Source organism: Ornithorhynchus anatinus, chromosome 6 (genome assembly GCF_004115215.2).
Source record: "Ornithorhynchus anatinus isolate Pmale09 chromosome 6, mOrnAna1.pri.v4, whole genome shotgun sequence".
Classification (NCBI taxonomy): Eukaryota; Metazoa; Chordata; class Mammalia; order Monotremata; family Ornithorhynchidae; genus Ornithorhynchus; species Ornithorhynchus anatinus.
This window is the reverse complement of record NC_041733.1, coordinates 44722809-44749178: the sequence shown is the minus strand read 5'-3', so window position 1 is coordinate 44749178 and position 26370 is coordinate 44722809. Positions and strand designations below refer to the sequence as shown.

General features: G+C 47.8%; 1 protein-coding gene across 1 annotated transcript; it reads left to right on the top strand.

Moving 5' to 3' along the window:
• C6H8orf48 (chromosome 6 C8orf48 homolog) lies at positions 1-25903 on the top strand. The gene is made up of 5 exons (XM_029067109.2): positions 1-338; positions 1756-1875; positions 16290-16507; positions 24280-24432; positions 25192-25903. The coding sequence occupies exons 1-5, from the start codon at positions 137-139 to the stop codon at positions 25396-25398; spliced, it is 900 nt and encodes a 299-aa protein (XP_028922942.1). The 5' UTR covers positions 1-136; the 3' UTR covers positions 25399-25903.
• Positions 25904-26370: the final 467 nt, after the last annotated feature.

Here is a 26370-nt window from a genome sequence, read left to right as displayed (position 1 = left end):
AGGAGAGGAAACCTTAAGGGTTTCCGAACTGATGGGATGCTCTGTTCTTTTGTAGGGTCACATCGTGAGATCCGGGACAGCATCCTGAAGGACCACAGTGGAGGTTACCGGCCCAGAGAGCCCCAAAGACTCCGAGATGGAGAGCGAGGTGGAGGGGCATCCTGTCGGCCGCCCCACTTCTGATTGCTCCGCCGAGATGGCCGGACCTATATCCGAGGTGCAGGAGAGCCGGACGAAGAGCAGCAGTGGACCATCCAGCCCTGAGTCTTCTCTGGAGGCATGGCAGGCCACCTCCAACGTCTCCCTGAGCATCCCTGAGATGGGGGAGCTGCACACAGGCATGGAGGACCAAGTTATGCTCGTTTTTCTCTCAAGGAGACCCTTGCCCTCTAGGTTACAGGAAGGGACAGGAGAGATCTCGATTGAGACCCCTGGAAACCGATGCTGATACTACTTTGGTTTTCCTCCCCCAGTGGGATAATAGACAGCAGTGCTGTCTAGCCAGAGGTGCTCTTTGGCTGAGAGGGGCCAAAGCGAGAAGCAGTGTGGTCTAGTGGTTAGAGCACTGGGATTCTAATCCCAGCACCACCACTTGTCTGCTCTGTGACCTTGGGCAACTTATTTAACTTCTCTGTGACTCAGTGACCTCATCTAAAAAATGAGGACTAAGACTGTGAGCCCCATATGAGATGTGGACTGTGTCCAACCTGATTAGCTTGTATCCTCCCCAGCGCTTAGTACAGTTCCTCGCACATAGTAAATGTTTAAGAAGTACCATAAAAAACCGGGGGGGGGGGGGGGGGGGAGGGCTGTCTTGGAAAAAACACCAGGAATTGAATGCCCAGAGGCAATGTAGCCTTGAAAGCCTATTTTTCCTGCCTGGTGTTTACTGGACCTTTATCGGGATCATGAAGAAGCTTTGAAAAGGGGCTTGGATGACATTGTGCATCCAGAAAAATAATTAGGCTACAAGAGGAGTCTAATTCTACCCTTGGGAGGAGATGGAAACAGCACCAATAGCAGCCAAGTGGAATGAGGCTTTGGCTAGGCTGCGGGGCGAACTATCTCTGAGCCACAAAACGCCAAGTAGAGCAGAAAGTTAATGAAGTCACCAAGATGGCTGATAGGCACCTCCTAGAGCCTGTGTGGACTGAGTCCGATGGGGTTGGGGCGGGGTTCCCTCTGCCAGGGGGTGGTGGGTGAGGGCAGCACATCAGCTGCCCAGTTACAGTATGTCCTAATGGACAGAGCACAGGCCTGGGAGGCAGAAGGATCCTGACTCCATCACTTGTCTGCCGAGTGACCTTGGACAAGTCACTTCACTTCTCTGGGCCTCAGGTCCATCGTCCGTAAAATCCAGAAAATGATTAAGACTGTGAGCCCTATTTGGGAGGGGGACTGTGTCCATCCCGATTATCCTGTATCTACCCCAGCGCTTAGAACAGTGCCTGGCACATAACAAATATCATTATTATTACTATTCCTGTTGTCACCATCAGGTTTTGTCTGGGCAACTAAATGAGCCCCCGGTGGAGCCTGGTTTCTCCTGGAAATGTATCTTCTAGGACTGACAGTTGGTAGAGAGGACTTAGCCACTGAGCCAAGGACCCTCTGCTTCTAAAAGTGCCAGATTGTAAAATCCTCAAGGCCAGGGATCGTGTCTCCCAACTTTCTCGTATTGCTCTCCCAGTCGCTTAGTACAGTGCTCAACAAATACCACTGATTGATTGACTGATTGCTGTAATCGAGATGCAGGGTCCAAGCTGTCGGATTCGGCATGGCTTAAGAAGAAGTTGAGCCGAAAATGGATCGGTTTCCTGAGGCGTGAAGAAGGCTGCCCTCCGCACCATCAGCCAAGGTCTTGGACTCCAGCAGGTGAGTTCTGTCTTCAATCTGCAAGTAGCACCTCTAATCTCCACCTTCTCCACGCCTTCTCCAGCTCTATTTTATTTCTTCACATAATCCTTCTTTTTTTTAATCCTCTTCAAAGCAATCCACCCAGGTGGGTTTTGCACCATTGACGTTCTGAATTTTTGAACTCCTGCGACTAGTAGTCCCAGATTTAGCTTTACGGAGTGTCAGTCTCCTTAAGTAATAATAAAAATAGTCATAATAACAACGTCAACGAAAGTGTATGTTAAGCGCCTACTATGTGTTGGGCTAAGTGCTGCAGGTCATACAAGATACTAATGCTATTTAAGTGTTTACTTTGTGCCTCTAGACTGTAAGCTTGTTGTGGGCAGGGAATGTGTCTGTCCGTTGTTATATTATACTCCCCCAGTACAGTGCTCTGCACACAGTAAGCACTCAATAAATACGATTGAATGAATAAATGAATGAATGAATGAATGAATGAATGAATGAATGAATGAATACCACACCCTGGGATAAGCACTGCAATTGATTCAAGGTACAAACAAGTACCTTGTCTTTCTTGAAGCTCCCAGTCTAAGAAGGAGGGAGAGAATCCCAGGGGTGATCATTCAGAAGGAGTCTAGGGTCCCCCTCCCACCTGTGGGTGCTGATTATTCACCAAGATAATTGGAATTTCAGGGTGGGTCCTGAATGCATGTCTCCATTCCCACCCCAAGGGAGTGTTTGGTAATAGGCCGGCTGCTGGGAGGGGAAAGTAGCCCTCCCAACCTCCTATGAGGAGACCATGGAGGTGCTTCCAAAGAGCCTCACATGTCCATCTGTCCCCCTTCCCTCTCCCAGGCTGCCAGCTCCGACAGTCTGCTGGTTCTCTTACCTTCCAGAAGCTTCCAGAAGTCTCTTCTCCCGGGCCCTGCTGCCCTCCTCCCCATTCTTTGGGCCTCCATTTGACTTCTCAGATCCCCCTGTTTCCCATTTCATCCTGGGACATCTTGTCATGTATTATTAACAGGCAAGCCTTTCTATCAGACATCAAGACATCAGAATTAAGGGAGCCAGCAGTTGGGAATGATAATAACTGAAGACCACATTTTATCTTTAATAAAATCAAGGGTCTCTACATTATTCCGGCCCCGAAAACGAAGAAGCCTTAGCATTTTGAAAATAAATAGTGTGTTTTGTCATGCTCCAGGGGTGGGGGGTGATAAAGAAAGGAGAGGGGTTCTGGGCAAATGTCTGACTCACCTGGGCAAATCCCAGGAAGGTGGGGTGAATCACGGCCACAGTGTCTGAAGAAAAACGCCCCAGGGTGCTTCCTGTTCAGAATGCTAAATTTACTGAAGGGGCTTGAATTATGCATCCACTGGTTCCAGGCAAGCTCCCCTTTAATTATGCAAAAAACAATTAGAGGATAATCAAGAAACGCTTCTAAGTAGATAAAAGAATACAGATCTCCGGTGGCTGCCGATTTAAGCTGACACCCAGCTGTCCAAATAAAACCAACATCCAGCATGCAAAGCTTCCGATTGCAGTGGATCCTATGGATTTCTCTTTGTGCTGCCTTTGCTTCCGATTGCAGTGGATCCTATGGATTTCTCATTGTGCTGCCTTTTTAAAATGGGGTTTATTAAGGCTTGACTGTGTGCTAAGCATTGTACAAAGCACAAGATAATCAGGTTGGATATCATCCCTGTCTCACAAGGGGCACACGGTCTAAGAAGGAAGAGGGAGAACACGCATTGAATCCCCATTTTACGGATGAGGATCCTGAGGCGCAAAGAAGTGAAGTGAAATGGTATAGCAGTCAAGTGGCAGAGCCAGGATTAGAACCAGCTCCTTTGACTCCCAAACCTCTGCTCTTTCCACTAGACCACTTGAACAATTCAGCTTGGAAGATTCCACCCTTAGTCCAGGGATCAACTTTTTTTTAAGAGGATGAAGCCAGGCAATGGAAGAACTCGGAAGTCAATCACTGGTGTTTAATGAGCACTTACAGTGTGCAGAGCACTGTACTAAGCACTTGGGAAACTTCACCGGTGGTATAGAAAGACACAGTCACTACCCTCAAGGATATTAACAGTTTATCCTTCTCCCTCCTGCTCCAACTAATTGTAAATAATGTGTTACCTACCTTCCTCATTAGATGATACCCTCCATGGTGGTCTGCCCTATTTATTCCTAATGTTGGCAGTCGTGGGTATGAGAGTCATAGTGCCCTGACTCACCACATCAAAATCAAAAGCTAGAAAACCCATCTTCTCTCTAACCTGGCATAAATCCTAGATTCAATCCCTTATAATAATAATGATGGTGTTTGTTAAGCTCTTGCTATGTGCCAAGTATTGTTCTAAGCCCTGGGGTAGATTCAGTTAATTGCTACATTACTAATTAATAATTAATTACTACTACACAGAAGTCAGGTTGTCCCACATGGGGGTACCAGTCTTAATCTCCATTTTCCAGATGAGGAAACTGAGGCCCAGAGAAGTGAAGTGACTTGCCCAAAGTCACACAGCTGATAAGTGGCGGAGCTGGGATTAGAACCCCCGACTTCTGACTCGCAAGGCCGTGCTCTTTTCACTAAGCCGCGCTGCTTCTCATAATAATAGCCATAAGAATGGTGGCAAAGAAGCGGTGTGGCTTAGTGGAAAGAGCACAGGCTTGGAAGTCAGAGGACTTGGTTTCTAATCCCAGATCCACCACTTGTCTGCTGTGTGACCTTGGGCAAGTCACTTAACTTCTCTGTGCCTCAGTTACCCCATCTGTAAAATGTGGATTAAAACTGTGAGCCCCACGTGGAACAACCCTGATTTCCTTGTATCTACCCCAGCACTTAGAACAGTGCCTGGCACATAGTAAGCACTTAATTATTATTATTATTATTATTATTATTAAGCACTTACTACATAATAATGTTGGTATTTGTTAAGCGCTTACTATGTACCGAGCACTGTTCTAAGCGCTGGGGTGGACACAGGGGAATCAGGTTGTCCCACGTGGGACTCACAGTCTCAATCCCCATTTTACAGATGAGGGAACTGAGGCACAGAGAAGTAAAGTGACTTGCCCACAGTCAGCTGACAAGTGGCAGAGCTGGGATTCGAACTCATGACCTCTGACTCCAAAGCCCGGGCTCTTTCCACTGAGCCACGCTGCTTCTCTAGCCATGCTGCTAACACTGTAGTAAATGCTGGGGTAGATAGGAGGTTGGACACAGCCCACTTTGCACGTGGGGTTCACAGTCTAAAGGGGAGGGAGAACAGCTTCCTCACTCCCATTTTACAGTTGAAGAAATTGAGGCCCAGAGAAGTTAAGTGATTTGCCCCAAGTCACACTGGATGCAAGTGGCAGCGCCGGGATTAGAACCCAGGTCCTCCAACTCCCATTCCCAGGCTCTTTCCACGAGGCCACACCGCTTCCTGAGCAATCGTTCATTCAGTCGTATTTATTGAGCGCTTGCTTTGTGCAGAGCACCGTACTAAGTGCTTGGGAAAGTACAATGCAGCAATAAGTGGACACATCAATCATGTTTATTGAGCACTTACAGTGTGCAGAACACTGTACTAAGCACTTGGGAGAACATAGTATAACAGAATTGGTGGGCATGTTCCCTGCCCACAAGGAGTCCAGAGGGGGAGACAGACATTAACATGAATGAATGAATGAATGAAGGCTATGTACATAAGTGCTGCGGGCTGGGTTGAGGGCAAGCTGAATGGAGGATGGAAATCCCAGTGCAAGGGTGATGCAGAAGGGAGTGGGAGAAGGAGAAATAATAATAATAATAATGTTGGTATTTGTTAAGCGCTTACTATGTGCAGAGCACTGTTCTAAGCGCTGGGGGAGATACAGGGTCATCGGGTTGTCCCACGTGAAGCTCACAATCTTAATCCTCATTTTACAGATGAGGGAATTGAGGCACAGAGAAGTGAAGTGACTTGCCTACAGTCACATAGCTGACAGGTGGCAGAGCTGGAATTCGAACCCATGACCTCTGACTCCCAAGCCCGGGCTCTTTCCACTGAGTCACGGTGCTTTTCTGATATAAAGAGGAAAGGCATTCCAGGCAAGGGGCAGGAAGTGGGCGAGGGGTTGGGAGCCAGATAGGTGAGATCGAGGTGCAGAGAGTAGGTTGACATTAGAGTAAAATGTGCTGGCTGGATTGCAGGAAGTTATCAGGGTGTTAAAATCAGAGGGGCAAGGTGATTGAGTACTTTAAATCCGATGGCAAAGAGTTTCTGCTTGATGGGGAGGTGGATAGACAAGCCCCGGAGGTTCTTTGGAAGTGTGAGAACATGGACTGAACATTCTGGTAGATACACGATTTGGGCAGCAAAAAGAATGAACCGAAGTAGGGAGAGACAGGAATCTCATGCAGTAGTGGAGGCAAGATAGGATAAGCTCTTGGATCAACGTGGCAGCATTTTGAATGGAGAGGAAAGGCAGATTTTAGCGATGTGAAGATGGAACCGACAGTATTTGGTGAAAGATTGAGTATGTGGGTTGGGTGAGAGAGACGAGTCAAGGATAATGCCAAGGTTACAAGCTTGTGAGACAGGGAGGATGGTGGTGCTGTCTACAGTGATACAAAAGTCAGGGGAAGGGCAGGGTTTGGGTGAGAAGATGCAGAGCTGTTTGGGTGGGAAGATGCGGAACTGTTTTGGACATGGTAAGTTTGTGGTGTTGGCAGGATGTCCAGGTAGAGTTGTCCTGTAGGCAAGAGGAAATACAAGACTGCAGAGAGGGAGAGCGATCAGGGCTGGAGATGTAATATTGGTGGGATATGTTAAGTGCTTACTGTGTGCCAGGCACTGAACTAAGCGCTGGGGTGGATACGAGCAAATCAGGATGGATGCAGTCCTGGTCCCACGTGGGGCTCACAGTCTCATTCCCCACAGTCTCATTCCCCACTGTACAGATTAGGGAACGGAGGCCCCGAGAAGTAAATGAATAAAATAAATTGTGGTATTTGTTAAGCGCTTTCTATGGGCAAAGCACTGTTCTAAGCGCTGGGGGATACAAGGTGATCAGGTTGTCCCACGTGGGGCTCACAGTCTTCATCCTCATTTTCCACATGGGGTGTAACTGAGGCACAGAGAAGTGAAGTGACTTGCCCAAAGTCACACAGCTGGCAAGTGGCGGAGCCGGGATTAGAACCCATTACCCACGACTCCCAAGCCCGGGCTCTTGCCACTGAGCCACGCTGCTTCTCTTTGAAGTGGCTTGCCCAAGGTCACCCAGCAAACAAGTAGCAGAGCCGGGATCAGAACCCATGACCATCTGACTCCCCGGCCCGTGCTCTAGCCACTCAGTCATGCTGCTTCCCAGGCCATGTAGATTTGGGCATCGTCTGCAGAGAGATGATAGTTGAAGCCATGGGAGTGAATGAGTTCTCCAAGGTAGTGGGTGTAGATAGAGAATAGAAGGTGATCCAGAACTGAGCCTTCAGGGACACCCACAGTTAGGGGGTGGGAGGCAGAGGAGGAGCCCGCGAAAGGGACCGATAATGACTGGCCAGAGAGATAAGAGGGGAACCAGGAGAGGAAGGTGTCAGTGAAGCCAAGATTGGATAATCTTTCCAGGAGAAGGGGATGGTCCACAAGTGGAGAAGGCAACCGAGAGGTTGAGGAGGATTAGGATGGAGTAGAAACCATTGAATCTGGAAAGAAGGAAGTCATTAGTGACCTCAGAAAAAGCAGTTTCTGTGTTGAAAGGGAGTGGAAGCCAGATTGGAGAGGGTCAAGGAGACAACTGGAGGAAAGCAAATACCATCAAAAAAAATAACGGAGGCAGCAGTCAAAAGCCGCAGCATATTGGCTTCTCTGAGGAGTGCACAGCCGCTGGACTGCTCGTTCTTACATTCGAAGGAAATATTTAGTAATAATAATGTGGGTATTTGATAAGCCCTTACTCTGTGCCGAGCACTGTGCTGGGGTAGATACAGGTTCATCAGGTTGTCCCAAATGGGGCTCACAGTCTTAATCTCCATTTTACAGATGGGGTAACTGAGGGACCGAGAAGTTAAGTGACTTACCCAAAGGTGGCGAAGCCAGGATTAGAACCCATGACCTCTGACTCCTAAGCCCATGTGCCACACTAAATTTCTGTTTGGAGCTCCCGTGGGGAACAGGTCCACACTGCTGGACTGATCTAGACCACACATCGCCCTGATGCCTTAATACCCGTCCAATACCTGCAACGCACAATGGAGCACAAATAGAATTACAGTCTCTGCCTTGCTACCAACTTGACCATTGCAAATTGGACCAGGATGTCTTTAGGCGATTCAGTGGCCAGCCGGCCAGCCGGCCTTTTACAGGATTGCGGGGATCTGCTCCGGATTCTTAAAGTTCCTCAGAACATTTAATTTTAAATGGTTGGATGGCAGATAGACTATTGTGTCTCCTACAGAGCAGTTGCTATGCAAACCCATTTTAGGAATGGCTTAAAAATGTACCTTAGAATACTCCTGGCGCATAATAATAATAATAATAGTGATGGTCTTTATTAAGCGCTTACTATGTGCCAAGCACTGAGCACTGTTCACACTCTGTTCATGCACACTGCCTTTCACACTCAGGCATCTTTCCTGCAGTTGTCATTTTCACTTTTGAAATGCCCCGAAATATTAGCACAGAGTAGCTTTTGATGACCTGCCAAGTTTCAGCCTTCAGCACAGTGGCTGGATTTGATAGGTTAAAAGAGCACTGAAGAAAGAGTTGAGTCTCGGTAAGCTTTCTCCGGTTTTAATTTATCTAATCAGAACTTGCTAGGTCATTTAACTTTACTGCCAAAATGCGAAAGCGGATGAGGAATCCTGCAGGCGTGTTTCCATCCTTTCATATACAGATTTAGGGATCATTTCAGATGTGCCGTTCTGACTGGGCATCTTTCTCTACCATCCCATTGAAAAGAAGAGGTCCTGAGTCAAGGGGCCAGAATGAAGAAACAAGGAGCATGGCCTAGTTGAAAGAGCACTGAAAGGACCTGGGTTCCCAGCTCTGTCAATTGTCTGCTGTGTGATCTTGGGCAAGTCACTGAACTTCTCTGTGCCTCAGTACGTCAACTGTGAAAAGGGGATTAAAACTGTGATCCCTATGGGAGACATGGACTGTGTCCAACCTGATTATCTTTTATCTACCCCAGCACTTAGTACAGTGCTTGGCACATAACAAACTCTTAACAATACCATAAAAAATGTATGAGCCTGAGAAAATGAAGATTAGTGAAGCAGGTATATCTGATGGACACTCTGCAGGGAAGCAGGGACTTGCAAATCAGTCACCTCTGGAGGATGGTCACCATAGCACAGAAACGAAAGGGAGATCAATCGACCAATGACATTTATTGACCACTTACTGAGCACAGAGCACTGTACTGCGCGTTCATTCGTTCAGCCATATTTATTGAGTGCTTACACTGTTGTACTAAGTGCTTGGGAGAGCACAATATAGTAATAAACAGACACATTCCCTGCCCGCAACCAGCTCACATCAACATCATCATCGTCACCACCAAATACCCAACTCTGCCCCAGACACAGGGAGAGAACAGGATGACGTAGGTCTGTCACAAGGACAATATGCAAATTTTGCCCCTTAAAGGCTTAGAGACGTTCCCAACTCACGTCCACCTTTTGTTTCAGATCAATTTGAACCCAATAATAATAATAATAATGATATTTGTTAAGCTCTTACTAAGTGCCAGGTACTGTACTAAGCGCTTGGGGTTGATACAAGATAATCAAGTTGAATATAGTCCCTGTCCCACTTGGGGTTTACAATCTTAATCCCCATTTGACAGATGAAGTAACTGAGGCAAAGAGAAGTGAAATGACTTGCCCAAAATCACATAGCGGACAGGTAGTGGATCTGGGATTAGAACCCAGGTCCTTCTGAGTCCCACAGCCATGCTCCATGCCACGATGAGTTTTTAAGTAGCAGGTTTATCACAGTTAAATGGCAGCCTGACTTTACTCGCAGCCTGACTTTACTCTCTCCCCTTCTTACTGTGGCCTAGTGGAAAGAGCACGGGCCTGGGAGTCAGAGGACCTAGGTTCTAATTCCGGCTCTGTTAGTTGTCTACTGTGTGAGTTTGGGGAAGTCACTTAACTTCTCTGGACGTCATCTGTAAAATGGGCATGCATGTCCTCCTTCCTTTTTAGACTGTGAGCTCCATGTGGGACAGAAACTGCTTCTGAGAAGCAGCGTGGCTCAGTGGAAAGAGCCCGGGCTTAGGAGTCAAAGGTCATGTGTTCTAATTCCGGTTGCACCATCTGTCAGCTCTGTGACTCTGGGCAAGTCACTTAACTTCTCTGGGCCTCAGTTCCCTCATCTGTAAAATGGGGATTAAGATCGTGAGCCCTACGAGGGACAACCTGATGACCCTGTATCTCCCCCAGCGTTTAGAACAGTGCTCGGCAAATAGTAAGTGCTTAGCAAAGACCAACATCATCATCATTCTGACCCAATTCATTCATTCATTCAATAGTATTTATTGAGTGTACAAATCAGTAACAGATAGAGATAGACCCTGCCCTGCCCTTACAGTCTAATCGGGGGAGCCTAATTAACTTGTATCTACCCCAGCTTTTAGAACAGAGCTTGACACAAAATAAGAACTTACTGAATACTGTTATAATTATTAATTCTCTGGCTGTCGTTTTAAAATGGGATTCTATTGTCCTTCCTTTTCCCTCCAGGGTCTGTTCGATGAGGGAGGATAAAGATCTCACCCTTCACTCTTCAGAGACTCCTGTCTCCTGGGCAGCATTCTCTCTTAGAGTGTGACAGATGGTTGTGTCTCACACTGGGCGTGAGCTTTCTACAGAATGCTTTCTGCCTCTGCCAGCAAACCCCAGCAAATGAAGTCTAACTTTTTGACCTTTTCAGAAATACCAGTGAAGTAGATGGTGCTGGATGGCAGTGAAAGCTTTTTTTGCCATGTTGCTCAAATTAAAAGCTCTCTCCAAGTTCCTGCCCCAGGGTATAACTCCTTCAGGTAATTACTGCCTTTACCCAAGCCTTGATCATTGTTTTTCCTTTCAAGGGAGCAATAGGGAACAGTGCTGAATTTGGGGCCAGCAGGTGAAGAGGATTTTTTTTTCCCCCATTGGGAAAACATTTGATTTGGGGGAGAAATCGAAATCTCCCTCAATGTGACTCCTCCTATAGCAAGTAATAAGCTCATTAATGTCTAAAACAATGTGGGGAGCACACCCTTTGTCTCATTTCAGAATGAGTTGTCCTCAAGTCAAGACTTGGCAGGAAGGTGTGATAGAGTGAGAAGTGGTGTAGCCTAGTGGAAAGAGCCCAAGCCTGGAAGTTGGAAGAACTGGGTTCTAATCCTGGCCCTGCCAATCATCTGCTGTTGACCTTGGGCAAGTCACTGCACTTCCCTGTGCCTCTGTTTCCTCAACTGTAAAATGGGGTTTCAATACCTGTCCCACCTCCTATTTAGACTGTGAGCCCCATGAGGCTCCTGTTTATCTTACATCTGCTCCAGCGCTTAGTAAAGTGTTTGGCACATAGTAGGTGCTTAACAAATACGCAGTTATTATTAAAGGAAGGTGGGTCTGATTCTCTTGTCTCTGGTGATTAAGCACACTTGGGCCTGTGGGTAATGGCTAGAAGTTGGAGGATTCTGGCTCATCCCAGTTCTGTACATATCATCTCCTCTAGCAAAACGCCCATTAGAAGAAATTACTAAGAGGCTTCCTCAAATGATAGAGGCTGGGGCCGGAGCAGGAGAAGGACCCCGGATGTCTCCTCTCCCCATTCCCTGGCCACAGGCTGCAGCCAGGAGTGTTCCGATCCTGGGTTAGAACAGCTCTGCGTTATCCGACAGCAAGCGACGCCCGATGTGTGACTAGAGCTGAGTCGATTGGCCAGGTGGCTGTGGATCTTTGTCTCCCAGCAGGGCACACCTCTCCGACAAAAGATCCACAGACCAAAAGCCCACGGAACCTAGTGCCCCGACTCTGGCAGCAAGAAGCCCCTGCCCACCCTCGGATTCACATTTTATTCCCTGTGGTTCCCAGGAGGGGCCACCCAGAGTATGGAGATTTGTTGGTCACTTAATTCTCCACCCACACTGTCCGCAGCGCAGGCTTAGTATGCCCTGGAATGTCACATACATTTGACATGACCATTCAAATGAGCTCCTCACCACATAAAAGTCATCCTCTTTGCCACTGTGCATGTCTGGTTGGTCTGATAAGGGTACATTCAGACCCTAGTGGTCAGCTCCACCTCCATCCACCCCCCTCCACCTCCCAATGCCTACTCAGTTTCCAGCTGGTGCCAGAAAGTCTCTTTTGGGATTGTCTTGGGGTTGTCTTCTGTGTTATCTTGGGGACTTGGTTCCCCTAGAAACGGGAGTCACCCCCATCAGGGGTGGCTCAACATTAACCTTTCCTTTCCCAATAATGAAGATGGGGGGTGATCAGGCATATGGAAAAGGAATGTGACCACTATGGTGGGGATGGGTGAAGAGGCATGTTTTTCTCCTACAACCCAGCCCTCACACTTCACTCCTCCACTGCTAACCTTTCACTGTGCCTCCATTTCGCCTATCTCCCCCCGACCCCTAGCCCACATCCTGCCTCTCACCTGGAACGCCCTCCCTCCTCAAATCTGACAGACAATTACTCTTCCCCCTCTTCAAAGCCTTATTGAAGGCACATCTCTTCCAAGAGGCCTTCCCAAACTAAGCCCCTCCTTTCTTCCTCTCCCATCATTCCCTTCTGCGTTGCCCTGACTTGCTCCCTTTGCTCTTCCCCCCTCCCAGCCCCACAGCACTTATGTACATATCTGCAATTTTATTTATTTGCATTCATGTCTGTCCCCCCCCGACTCCCCTGAGACTAAGCTTATTACTGTATTGTACTCTCCCAAATACTGAGTACGGTTCTGCAAACGGTAAGCGGTCAATAAATATGATTGAATGAATGACAGTCCATCTGGAGTAACAAGGGGGAGAAGCAGAATGGTCTAGTGGAGAGAGCACAGGCCTGGAAATCAGAAAGACTCTTAGGTTCTAATCCCGACTCCAGCGCTGGCCTGCTGTATGACCTTGGGCAAGTCACTTCACTTCTCTGAGCCTCAGTTACCTCATCTGTTAGGTGGGGATTTAGATTGCAAGCCCCATGTGGGACATGGGCTGTGCTCAATTGATTAACTATATACCACGGCACTTAGAAAAGTGTCTGCCATATAGTAAGCCCTTAACAAATACCATTAAAAAAAAAAAGGAGCAGGAGGGCCAGGGAGAGGCCTGGCCACTGAGGAGGTGGGAAGGGAAGGGGTTGGGGTCAGTTTGCCTAGCTGAGGGGTTGCCTTGTGTGCTGTTTGGAGCCCTTCCTTGGGCCAAGCTTCCCGATTTCCTGCTTTCTCTTTGGCCACTCTGGTTCTCTAAGCAGCTAAGGATGACTGTTTATAGCTATGGCCAAAACTCTTTTTTATTGATTCACCAGTCCATCCATGGAACTCAAGCATTAGAATCACTGAAATGCCCAGATTTCAGTAGGGGAGAACCAACACAGAGAGCATCAAACCTCCATCTCTGTCTATAGTAAACCTGTCATGATGCAGATTCTTAACAATAATAATAATAATAATAATAATTGTGGTATTAAGCACTTACTATAGGCCAGGCAGTGTACTAAGCGCTGGGGTAGATACAAGCAAATTGGGTTGGACACAATGGTATTTATTGAGTACTGACTGTGTGCAGAGCACTTGTACTAAGCCCTTAAGGACAGAAGAATGAACCAGGATTAAAACATAATCATCGCTAATTACACATCCCTTCTAGCTGATCTAGGTTTGGTTTTTTTTAATGGTATTTGCTAAGTGATGATGATGATGGCATTTGGTAAGCGCTTACTATGTGCTATGCTCTGTTCTAAGCACTGGGGGGGATACAGGTGATCAGGTTGTCCGAAGTGGGGCTCACAGTCTTCATCCCCATTTTACAGTTGAGGGAACTGAGGCCCAGAGAAGTGAAGTGACTTGCCCAAAGTCACACAGCTGACAAGCAGCAGAGCCGGGATTTGAACCCATGACCTCTGACTCCCTGGCCCGTGCTCTTTACACTGAGCCATGCTTACTGTGTGCTGGGCACTGTGCTAAGTGCTAGGGTAGATACAAAGTAATCAGGTTGGACAGAGTCCATGTCCCACAATAGGGCCCACAGTCTCGATCCCCATTTTACAGATGAGGTAACTGAGGCACAGAGAAGGTAAGAGAGTGGCCCAATGTCACACAGCAGACAAGTGGCAGAGCAAGGATTAGAACCCTGGATCTTCTGATTCTCGGGCCTGAGGTCTATTCAGTAGGCCGTGCTGCTTTTCGAGGTTGTTCTCTGGGACTTCACAAGCACTTAGTACAGTGCTCTGTGTAATCAGTGCTCAATAAATAACATTGCTTACTGGATAGCTTTCATCTGAAGTGCTCACCGAGGGATTAAGCTTCATGTCAAAAGAGACCGTCCTGGAGTCTGTAGATTTAAGGTGAAGCAGCATGGCCTAGTAGATAAAGCACGGGCCTGGGAGTCAGAAGGGCCTGGGTTCTAATCATTCATTCATTCAATAGTATTTATTGAGAGCTTACTATGTGCAGAGCACTGTACTAAGCGCTTGGAATGAACAAGTCGGCAACAGATAGAGACAGTCCCTGCCATTTGACGGGCTTACAGTCTAATCGGGGGAGATGGACAGACAAGAACAATGGCAATAAATAGAATCGAGGGGAAGAACATCTCGTAAGAACAATGGCAACTAAATAGAATCAAGGCGATGTACATTTCATTAACAAAATAAATAGGGTAATGAAAATATATACAGTTGAGCAGACGAGTACAGTACCGAGGGGATGGGAAGGGAGAGGGGGAGGAGCAAAGGGAAATGGGGGGAAAAGAGGGTTAAGCTGCGGAGAGGTGAAGGGGGGGCGGTAGAGGGAATAGAGGGAGAAGGGGAGCTCAGTCTGGGAAGGCCTCTTGGAGGAGGTGAGTTTTAAGTAGGGTTTTGAAGAGGGGAAGAGAATCAGTTTGGCGGAGGTGAGGAGGGAGGGCGTTCCAGGACCGTGGGAGGACATGGCCCGGGGGTCGACGGCGGGATGGGCGAGACACAGGGACGGTGAGGAGGTGGGCGGCGGAGGAGCGGAGCGTGCGGGGTGGGCGGTAGAAAGAGAGAAGGGAGGAGAGGTAGGAAGGGGCAAGGTGATGTAGAGCCTTGAAGCCTAGAGTGAGGAGTTTTTGTTTGGAGCGGAGGTCGATAGGCAACCACTGGAGATGTTTAAGAAGGGGAGTGACATGCCCAGATCATTTCTGCAGGAAGATGAGCCAGGCAGCGGAGTGAAGAATAGACCGGAGCGGGGCGAGAGAGGAGGAAGGGAGGTCAGAGAGAAGGCTGACACAGTAGTCTAGCCGGGATATAATGAAAGCCCGTTGCAATAAGGTGGCCGTTTGGGTGTAGAGGAAAGGGAGGATCTTGGCGATATTGTAAAGGTGAAACCGGCAGGTCTCGGTAACGGATAGGATGTGTGGGGTGAGTGAGAGAGACGAGTCAAGGATGACACCGAGATTGCGGGCCTGAGAGACGGGAAGGATGGTCGTGCCATCCACGGTGATAGGGAAGTCTGGGAGCGGACCGGGTTTGGGAGGGAAGTAATCCTGACCCCACCAGTTGTCAAAGGTATACACCTTGGGCAAGTCACTTCACTTGTCTCTGCCTCTGTTCCCTCATCTTCATTCATTCATTCAATAGTATTTATTGTGTACTGTGTGCAAAGCACTGTACTAAGCGCTTGGGAAAGTACACTATAACAATACACTATAACGAGAGGGGGACAGACATTAAAATGAATTTTAAAAAATCAATTATGGATAAACTGTAGATATGTACAGCTGGAAAATGGGGATTAAGACTGAGAACCATGTGGAGGCATAGACTGTGTCCATCCTGATGAGCTTGTTTGTAGCCCAGCGTTTAGAATGGTGCCTGGCACATAGTAAGCACTTAACAAAGACCATTAAAAAAATTACTCTTATGAATGAATGCTAAGGCTCTGAAAAGGATCGGTTGGTTTTTTTCACCTGACACTCTATCCTTAAAGGTCCCAGTAGATTAATACCACTTCTCTATCCCTAGTGAATAGACCACCCTCCTGGGAATCAGAAAGTCATGGGTTCTGATCCCACCTCCGCCACTTGTCTGCTGTGCGACCTTGGGCTTGTCGCTTCACCTCTCTGGGCCTCAGTTACCTCATCTGTAAAATGGGAATTGAGACTGTGACCAACCTGATTAGCTTGTGTCTGCCCCAGCACTTAGCACAGTGCCTGGCGTATAGTAAGTACTTAACGAAGACCACAGTTATTATTATTGCCATTTTTGTTTGGGGGACACACCCCGTTGACAGAAATCCCTGAGTTTTCAGAAGAACTGGATGCTCTGCAGTCTTTTTGCAGCCTGAAGATAAGCCAGATCCAGTGCCAGGAGCCTCACAGCCGTGGACCTAAAAACCCAGCAATTTCCTTCGATTCCAGAAAGGCTGTGACAGAACAGTTGAACCATGACATTCCTGATCAGCTGGTGAGGAGACTCCATCTGAAAAACATCCTAGAGACAGTGCAACAGGTAACCTAGCCAAAGCAGGTCACCACCACCATCATAAAGGTCTCCATCACCTTGCCCCCTCCCACCTCACCTCCCTTCTTTCTTTCTACTGCCCACCCCCTACACTCCGCTCCTCTGCCACTCACCTCCTCACCGTCCTCCATTCACGCCTGTCCTGCCGTCGACCCCTGGCCCATGTCCTACTGCTGTCCTGGAACGCCCTCCCTCCTCACGTCTGCCAAACTAACTCTCTTCCCCTTTTCAAATCCCTACTGAGTGCTCCCCTCCTCCAGGAGGCCTTCCCAGACTGAGCCTCCCCTTTCCCACTGCTCCTCCTTCCCTCCCTTCCCCCCCACCCTCTGCTCTTCCCCCTTCCCCTCCCCTCAGTACTGTGTTCATTTGTATATATTATTTATTACCCTATTTATTTTGTTAATGAGGTGTATATCTCCTTGATTCTATTTACCTTGATGATGTTGTTTTATTTTGTTCTGTTTTGCATTGCTGTCTGTCTCTCCTGTTTAGACTGTGAGCCCGTTATTGGGCAGGGATTGTCTCTATCTGTTGCTTAGAACAGTGCCCTGCACATAGTAAGGGCTTGCCAAGTACTATTATTCATTCATTCATTCAATAGTATTTATTGAGCGCTTACTATGTGCCAAGCACTTATCACATCCCCCCTTGACTACTGCATCAGCTCCCTCACTGGCACCACCCCCTCCCACCTCCTCTCTCACCCCTCTCCAGCTTTCCACATCTCCCACACCTTCAGGGTCCCGGAAAAAAACCCAGCTCTCCGAAAAGCAGCATGGCCTAATGGAATACTAATAATAAGCTTGGTATTTGTTAAGCGCTTACTATGGTGCTGAACACTGTTCTAAGCGCTGGGGTAATAATAATAATGTTGGTATTTGTTAAGCGCTTACTATGTGCAGAGCACCGTTCTAAGTGCTGGGATGGATCAGATTGTCCCACATGAGGCTCACAGTCTTCATCCCCATTTTATAGATGAGGTAACTGAAGCACAGAGAAGTTAAGTGACTTGCCCACAGTCACACAGTTGACCAGTGGCAGAGCCGAGATTCGAATCCATGATCTCTGACTCCCAAAATAGATACAGGGTAATCAGGTTGTCCCACGTGAGGCTCACAGTCTTAATCCCCATTTTACAGATGAGGTAACTGAGGCACCGAGAAGTGAAGTGACTTGTCCAAAGTCACACAGCTGACAGTTGGCAGAGCCCTGATTAGAACCCATGACCCCTGACTCCTAATCCTGTGCTCTTTCCACTGAGCCACGCTGCTTCTGGGAATCAGAGGACCTGGATTCTAAACCCATTTCTGCACTTGCCTTATGGGCAAGTCACTTAACCTCTCTGTGCCTCATCTGTAAAATCAATCAATCAGTTGTGTTTATTGAGCACTTACCTCATGCAGAACACTGTGCTAAATAATAATAATAATGTTGGTATTTGTTAAGCACTTAATATGTGCCAAGCACTGTTCTAAGCGCTGGGGTAGATGCAAGGTCATCAGGTTGTCCCACGTAGGGCTCACGGTCTTTTTCCCCATTTTACACATGAGGTAAATGAGGCCCAGAGAAGTTAAGTGACTCGCCCAAAGTCACACAGCTGACAAGCAGCAGAGCTGGGATTCGAACCCATGACCTCTGACTCCCAAACCCAGGCTCTTGCCACTAAGCCACGCTGCTTCAATACTTAGGAGAGTACAAATACTTAGGAGGGTACAATACAACAGAGTTAGTAGACACGTTCACTGCCCACAATGAGCTCACAGTCTAGAAGACAGACATTAATATAAATTTATAAATTATGGAGATGTACATAAGTGCTGTGAGGCTGAGGGGAGGGGTGAATAAAGGAAGCAAATCAAGGTGACGTAGAAGGGAGTGGGAGAAAAGGAAATGAAAGCTCTGTCAGGGAAGTCCTCTTGGAGGAGATATCCTTCAATAAGGCTTTAAAAGTGGGAAGAGGTAATTGTTGGCTATGTAGAGGGGGGTCATTCCAGGGACGTGGGTGAGAGGTCAGTGGTGTGATAGATGAGATCGAGGTGCAGTGAGAAGGTTAGCATTAGAGGAGTGAAGCGTGTGGGCCTGGGTTGTAGTAGGAGAGCAGTGAGGTGACGTAGGAGGGGTCAAGGCGATTTGAGTGCTTTCAGCCCGATAGGAGTTTCTGTTTGATGCGTTGATGGGTGGGCAACCACTGGAGGTTGGTAAGGAGTGGGAAAACATGTCCCGAATGTTTTTGTAGAGAAGTGATCTGGTCAGCAAGGTGAAGAATAGACTGAGGAGGGACAGGAGGTAGAAAGATCAGCAAGGAAGCCGATAGAGTAATCGAGGCAGGATAGGATAAATGCTTGGATCATTGTGGTCGCAGTTTGATCAGAGAGGCAAGGGTGAATTTTAGTGATGTTGTGAAGATTGAAGTGACAGGATTTGGTGACAGATTGAGTATGTGGGTTGAATGAGAGAGATGAAGTGAGGATAATGCCCAGATTATGGGCTTGCGAGACAGGGAGGATGGTGGTGCTGTCTATAATCGGGGAGGACAGGGTTTGGGTGGGAAGATAAGAAGTTCTGTTTTGGACATGTTTAGTTTGAGTGATGGCAGGACATCCAAGTACATATGTCTTGAAGGCAGGAGGAACAGAGCTGGAGTTGTAGATTTGGGAATCATCTGTATATAGGTAGGTAAAGTCATGGGAGCCAATGAGTTCTCTTGGAAGTAAGTGTAGATGGAGATGGAGAATAGAAAGAGACTCAGAACTGAACCTTGAGGGACTCTCACATTAAGGGGTTGGGAGGCGGAGGAGGAGCCTTGAAAGAATCTGAGGAGGAGCGGCCAGGGAGGGATAGGAGGGGAACCAGGAGAGGATGGTGTAAGTGAAGCCAATGTGGGATAACGGTTCCAGGAGAAGGGCGTAGCCGACAGAGTCGAAGACAGCTGAGTGGTTGAGGAGGATTCAGATGGAGTAGAGGCCATTGGCCTTTGAGAGACTGGTTTCTGTGGAGTGACTGGAATGGAAGCCAGAATGGAGGGGGTCAAGGAGAGAATTGGAGGAGAGGAACTAGAGACGGCAGGTGTAGATGACTCACTCAAGGAGTTTGGAGAGGAGTGGTAGGAGGGAGATAGGGCAATAACTGGAGGGAGCTGGGGTCAAGGATAAGGGAGACAGAGGCATGTTTAAAAGCAGTGGGGAAGACATCTTTGGAGAGCAAACAGTTGAAGATGGCGGTCAGGGAGGAAAGAAGGGAAGGGGTAAGTACTTTGATAAGGTGTGGGATCGGATGCACTGGTGGAGGGGGTTGATTTTGAGAGATGGCAGGAGATCTCCTCTTGAGATACTGCTGGGAAAGATGGGAGGGAGGGACTGGAAAGGAGCAGGGGAGATTTTAGGGAGATCACCCCGATAGTTGCAGTGGAGATTAAGACTGCAAGCTCCATGTATCCAACCTGATGATCTGGTATCTACCCCAGCCCGTACTACAGTGCCAGGCTCATAGTAAGTGCTTAATAAATACCATAAAACAAAGCAACAACATCAACAAAAAGTCCTACCCTTCCTCTCACACCTGCGGGGATGGCCATGGGAGGAAAATCAGTCAATCCATCGATCAATGGTTTCTACTGAGCACTTACTGTGTGCAGAGTATCATACCAAGAATTTGGAAAAGTACAAAATAATAGAGTCTGTAGTCACGGTCTCTGCCCACAACGAGCTTACAGTCTGGAGTTGCTCAGGAAATGACAGAGACAGCATTTTGGATAAACATTCCTGGTTAAATGTCTGATGAGGTTTTCTCCAGTTTCTTCTTTCATTGCACAGCTGGCGGTGAAGCCTTATGGAACTTGGGCACGAAGAAGGAAGCTGTCTAATAGATTTGGTGCTTCCATCTCTATCTTCACTGGAAATAAGCGACACTTAAAAACCCTTTGGTGACTTTCCACCTCATGCCTTAGGGGAATTTCATGGGTCTAACTCCCAGGATTTAGATTGGGAAGAAAATAGTTCTAATAAAGCTTTGGTGATTTATGCATTTGTCTTAGAATAGTGTAGAAGTAGTAGTGGGATTACCATTTATTGAGTACCCTCTTGGTGTGGTGCACTGTACTGGCCGCTTTGTATGTAGAGAATAACCAAGTGACATGTTCCTTGCCCACAAAGAGCATACAATCTAGTATTGGGAGAGACCGATATCAAAATGTTTACAGATAGAGTGGTGGGAATAAATAAATCGAACAGATATGTGTATCTGAGAGCAGTAGGTCCAGTGATCACAGGGGAACCCCAAGCTGGACTTGATGTATGTCCCTACGCTAATAATAATAAGTGCTGACTTTGTGCCAAGCACTATAGTGGATACACTATAAACAGATAAGACACAGTCCTGTCCCATAGCCTCAGAGGAAGGGAATACAGGTACTTTATCCCAATTTTACCGATGAGGCAACTGAGGCACAGATAAGTGAAGTGACTTGGCCAAGGTCACACAACTGGCAACTGGCAGAGCTGAATTTAGAACCCAGGTCCTCAGACTCCCAGGCCTTTGCTCTTTCTACTAGACTACCTTGCTTCTCTAATTTGGGGCAGTTGGCCAGTTGAAATGATCATCTTTCGCCAGTAAGTCACAAGGCTGTGACTATTAATAAAACGGTGTGAGAAAATTCCAATGTTTTCGACTTCTAACGGTTGTAAGCAATGAACATATTGCATTACTGAAGGATTTTCTTTTCAATAATTCAAGGTGGTCACCTTGGAAACTTCTGAGAGTTTGCTGACAGCGTTCAAATTGAATTTGACAGGCGTAAGTCACCCTTGAAATTAAATTTATCATCTCCCAGAGACATGCTGAAATAGCATCGGCTTTAGCTTCAGAAAAGTTTTGGACTATAAGGGAGAGGAAGGGCAGATGTATTCATTATGATAGAAGCAATCAGTAGGATTTAGAGACAGGTTGGGTTTGGGAGGCATAAAGGACAGAGAGAAGTCAAAGATGAAAGTTTAGAGAGGTTCTGGGGCAGGGAGGATGGGAGTACTGATGATCCCGATGGAGGCGCGGGAAAAAGTAACAGCGTGGCCTGGTGGAAAGAGCATGGGCGTGGGAGTCAGAAGAGCTGGGTTCTAATCCTGACTTGGCTCTGTGACCTTGGGCAAGTCACGTAACTGCTCTGTGCTTCAGTTCCTATATTCTGTAAAATGAGGATTAAGAGTGTGAGCCCTATGCGGGACATGGACTGGGCCCAACTGTTTAGCTTGTTTCTTACTACAGCACTTAGTACAGTACCTGGCAAGTAAGTGCTTAACGAATACCATTTAAAAGAAAGAAAGTTGGTTTAGCAGATAAGATGATTTCAGTTTTTGCCATATTGAGTCTAGGGTGCTGGTGGGACATCCCTGTGGAGCTAATTGGAGGCTGAAGGAGATGAAGGTCATAAGGCAGATTTGGGAGTCATCTGCAGGAGAAGACAGAGGGAGGCAGAAGACTCTCCAAAGGGCAGCTGGGCTAGAAGGTACTCCGGAAACCCACTGGCCATCCTCAGTTGGAGCAATTTACAATTAGCTCTCAACTGGAAGGCATTTCGAGTTAAGGCAAACAGGACTTCAGTTTTCTAATTTACTCTTATTTCAACCTTGCAGCCTCAAGTGCCTTTTGGCACCGGCTCAGGGGGGAGCCCTACAAAATGGGGAAACCATTTTAAAAACCACGGTGAGTGGGACAAAGTTTGAAGAGGATGGGTGAGTTTGGAGCCAGAAGGATCTGGGGGATGGAGGACCAGGGGAGGGTGGGGAGGACTCCCAGATAGATCGCCAGGCAGAGTCACCCGGGAGGGTCAATGCCCGTTTCCCCACCAATGAAATAAAAACCAGCTCCACTATGTCAGAACCTCAGAGATTCGATTTAAAGACAAGGCTGTAGCCAGATCACTCATCAGTAATTGAGTAGATGATGCAGAGTCATTTTGATAAAAGCAACGTATCTAGCCTAGGTTCAGGAACAAATTCCCCATTTATAATGGGTGAGAAAGTTGGTTCCAACTCACAGGTCTTCATCTTGGCACTTTCAGGAACCACTTTCATGATACATTTACTGGGTACTTGGGGGAGTGCAGTACCACAGAGATGGAGATGCAGTCCCTGCCCACACGAAGCTTACTATATAGACCATAATGGGTGCCTCTCCTCCCCTCCAAAGGTCACTCAATTAATGGTATTTAAGTGCTTACTGTGTGCAGAGCACTGTACTAAGCCCTTGGGAGAGTGTAGTACAACAGAGTTGGGAGATACACACCCCGACAGGGAGCTTACATCTAGAGGTGAAGTGATTACAGCTGTTTTCTTGCTTTTATTACTGGCCCATGTACTGGCTCTAATTTCTGCTGAACTCTGCCCGGTGAAGAAACAAAACCTTTTCTTAAAAAACAAAAAGCTCGTTTCTAGAGACCAACAGCTCCATTTCTTTTCAGTGTTGGAAGAAAATGGCTTCAATCATTACCCTGTCTCAAAGTGTACTTCAAAATGACACATGCAAATTTATTCTTAGGAGGGAGTTTTTGGAACGCCTTTGCAGAAACGTTCATTAAAATGACCAGGAATACTTGGTAGATAAAACTACACCCACTTGGATAGTTAAACACAGACAGGAAACTGCTAAAGCACCATCTCTTTTTCCCTTCTCCTCTCCTTAGCCTCCACTTTTCCTCTATTTTTAATTTTAATGTCTGTCTCCCCCTCTAGACTGTAAAGCTCCTTTGGGCAGGGATCGCGTACTCTATTGTATTTTTCTTTCTCAAGCACCTAGTTCATTTCTGCACACAGGAAGTGCTCAATAAAAACCGCCGATTGATTGATCGACCTCGTTTTTAACCTAAGATCTCATGTGAATCATAGAACACTGGTGGCCTCAAGATCCGTTCTCTCACCTTCCCATGAGAGTTTCTTTCGCGGCATGGGCGGCTGAGACTGAGGCTAGCAATAACCTGTGCCTAGTCCAGGAATGGAAAGCTCCTAATCATAATAATAATGATGGCCTTTGTTCAGTGCTTACTATGTTCGAAGCACTGTTCTAAGCGCTGGGGGAGATACAAGTTGATCAGGTTGTCCCACGTGGGGCTCACGATCTTAATCCCCATTGGGGCTCACGATCTTAATCCCCATTTTACAGATGAGGTTTCTGAGGCACAGAGAAGTGAAGTGACTTGCCCATAGTCACACAGCTGACAAGCGGCGGAGCCAGGATTAGAACCCATGACCTCTGACTCCTCATCCCGTGCTCTTTCCACTGAGCCACTCTGTTTCTCATAACCAACCAAAGTAGAGGTGGATGCCTCTCAAACCAAATGAACCTTAAATAAAACTGCAGTTGCCGCTAGAGAGGGGGCATGGCTAATGAAATAGAGCAAAAAGTCCCATTCATCAGGACAACAGTATGGAAAGATGGAGTCAAGCCCTGCTGGACCAGCCCCTGCCCATAGAAAAGGAGCTGAGGTCCCCTTGCACTTCTGGTCCCAACACAGGACCTGGGTTCAAATTCCAGCTACGCTACTTGCCTCCTGGGTGACCTTGGACAAGTCACTTCACCTCTCTGGGCCTCAGTTTCCTCACCTGCAAAATGGGGGATGGTCAATCCCCGTTCTACCTCTTCTTAGGCCGGGAGCCCAGTGTGGGACAGAGACTACATCCGGCCTGATTATCTGCGTCTCTCCCTTAGCACAGTGTTTGGCAAATAGTAGGCACTTAACAAACAGCACACTTATTATAATTCCTTGTTCGCAGGTGGCTGCTGTTCAACTACACCAGCCCTCCCAGTGTCCCGACTGCAACAACCAAAGAGCCCAGATGGGCCAGATGACATTCCTTAGGCGAAAGAAGACCCTCCTGGAGTCAGTTCTACTCCGGGAAAAAATGGAAGAACAGCTTTATACAAAAGTTAGTAGTCCCCCCACCCCCCGCCCCGCCTCCAGCCCCCCAAACCGAAATCCCGGGAAACGCAGGAGCCCTGCTCCGGACTCTTGTTGAGCGAGAGGTGGCAGTGCCATTTGGTTGCACCCAAAGGCAAAAGCTGGAAGCGGTTCCCTCCTGCGTGAAGCTGTAGCCCTTTCTACCCTACTCTTAACAGGTCAATCGACGGTATCTATTGAGCCCTTACTGTGGGCAGAGCACTCTTCTGAGCACTGGAGAGAATACATAGAAACAGCATGGTTTAGTGGATAGAGCACGGTCCTTGGAGTCCGAAGGATCTGGGTTCTAATCCTGGCTATGCCACATGTCTGCTGTGTGACCTTGGGCCAGTCACTTAACTTCTCTGGGCCTCCATTACCTCATCTGTAAAATGGGGATTAAGAGTATGAGCTCCATATGGGACAACCTGATTAACTTGTATCTACCCCAGTGCTTATTACAGTGTCTGGTACATAGTAAGAGCTTAACAAGTACGATTATAAGTATTTATTATTGATCAGTAGCATTGCCCTTGCCAAATGGATTAAAAGCAAAAGTGGAGAGGCAGAGATGGTCTCGTAGCGGGTGAAGGGCGGAGGCTGACGGAGGCTGTACATCAGGCTCGTCACGATCCCGAAACTGCCCCCGGGTCTTCCGAACATGTCGCCCCGGGGCTGGCTGTCCCAGTCCTGAGGGGCAGGGGATAGGGTCCTAGTTGCCAGGTCTGACCCCTCTTCCTCCTTCCAGGACGTGATCACCCGCCTGGGAGAGGTGCATCAGAGCCTCCCCAGGCTTGGGGCAGGCCCACGGTGGGTCTGGACAGAGCTGAGCGCCAAGGCTCAGGCCCAGCGGCCTCGGATCCTGACAGGCCTGAAGCCGAGAGGGTTGTCGGTGGAAGATCCGGCGGCGTCCTCTTCTGGCCCCCCGACTCCTCCCCACCCGAAGAGGATGTAGTCTGAGGGTTGCTGGGGCCGGGCTCAGCAGAGTGCGTCTCTGCAGTCAGATCGGCAAAGTCCCTCCCGCACCGACAGGAAAGACACCCACTTCACAATCCCAGCTGGCAAAACCCTTCCAGGAGCACAGCTCTTAAGCTCCCTCATCCAATAAGTTGTTCACATGGTAGTGGCCAGCGTTTTTCCTTGTTATCTTGACCAGTGGCAAATTTGTGGGTTCCACCTGTGGGATTTTGGAAATCCCTCTTGGTTATTTGCAGCAGGAAGGAGAAAAATGGGCCTGTTTTCTTAACGGGACCTGATGGCTGGGTTGCAGCCCTGCCTCTGGTTAACTGGAAAACCCAAGTGGAGTAGAGGAAAGCTGAGCAGCAAATGGGCTACTCGAGGAACAAAGCCAAGTAGGTATTTCTGGTTCTGGAATAAAAAGGAGATGAGCTAGAAATTATTATTAAAAATAGTAATAATAATAACTGTGGTATTTGCTAAGTGCTTCCTATGTGCCAGGCACTGTGCTAAGTGCTGGGGTGGAGATAAGCCAGGCAGGTTGGACACAGTCCCTGTCCCTTGTGGGGCTCACAGTCTCAACCCCCATTTTACAGATGAGGTAACTGAGGAACAGAGAGGTGAAATGACTTGCCCAAGGTCACACTGCAGGCAAGTGGCAGAGCTGGAATTAGGAGCCATGACCTTATGGCTCCCAGGCCCATGCTCCATGCACTTGACCTTGATGCTGCTCTAATTCTGAACTTACTTGCCTACCCAACCTAGCCGGCCCTCCAGGGCCCCCATGGCCACCACCTCCCTGGATGGACTGGATTTTGTGTCTTAGAGGATTCAAGAGTTCTCCCTGTTTCCCCGTCTATTAAGCGGGCCCTCTCCGTCTCCAAGCCGGTCAATGGAATGGGAACGCTTTCCAGGCGGGCTTTAAAGTGCCCCAGATTACACGGTAGGGTGCCAAGATCAGTGACGCTGA

Excerpts from the sequence above, each read along its gene's own strand:
- C6H8orf48 (XM_029067109.2), top strand. The coding sequence starts at position 137 with ATGGAGAGCGAGGTGGAGGGGCATCCTGTCGGCCGCCCCACTTCTGAT. Across the intron at positions 16,508-24,279 it reads TCCTAGAGACAGTGCAACAG|GTGGCTGCTGTTCAACTACA; the intron begins GTAACCTAGCCA and ends CCTTGTTCGCAG. Across the intron at positions 24,433-25,191 it reads AAGAACAGCTTTATACAAAA|GACGTGATCACCCGCCTGGG; the intron begins GTTAGTAGTCCC and ends TCCTCCTTCCAG.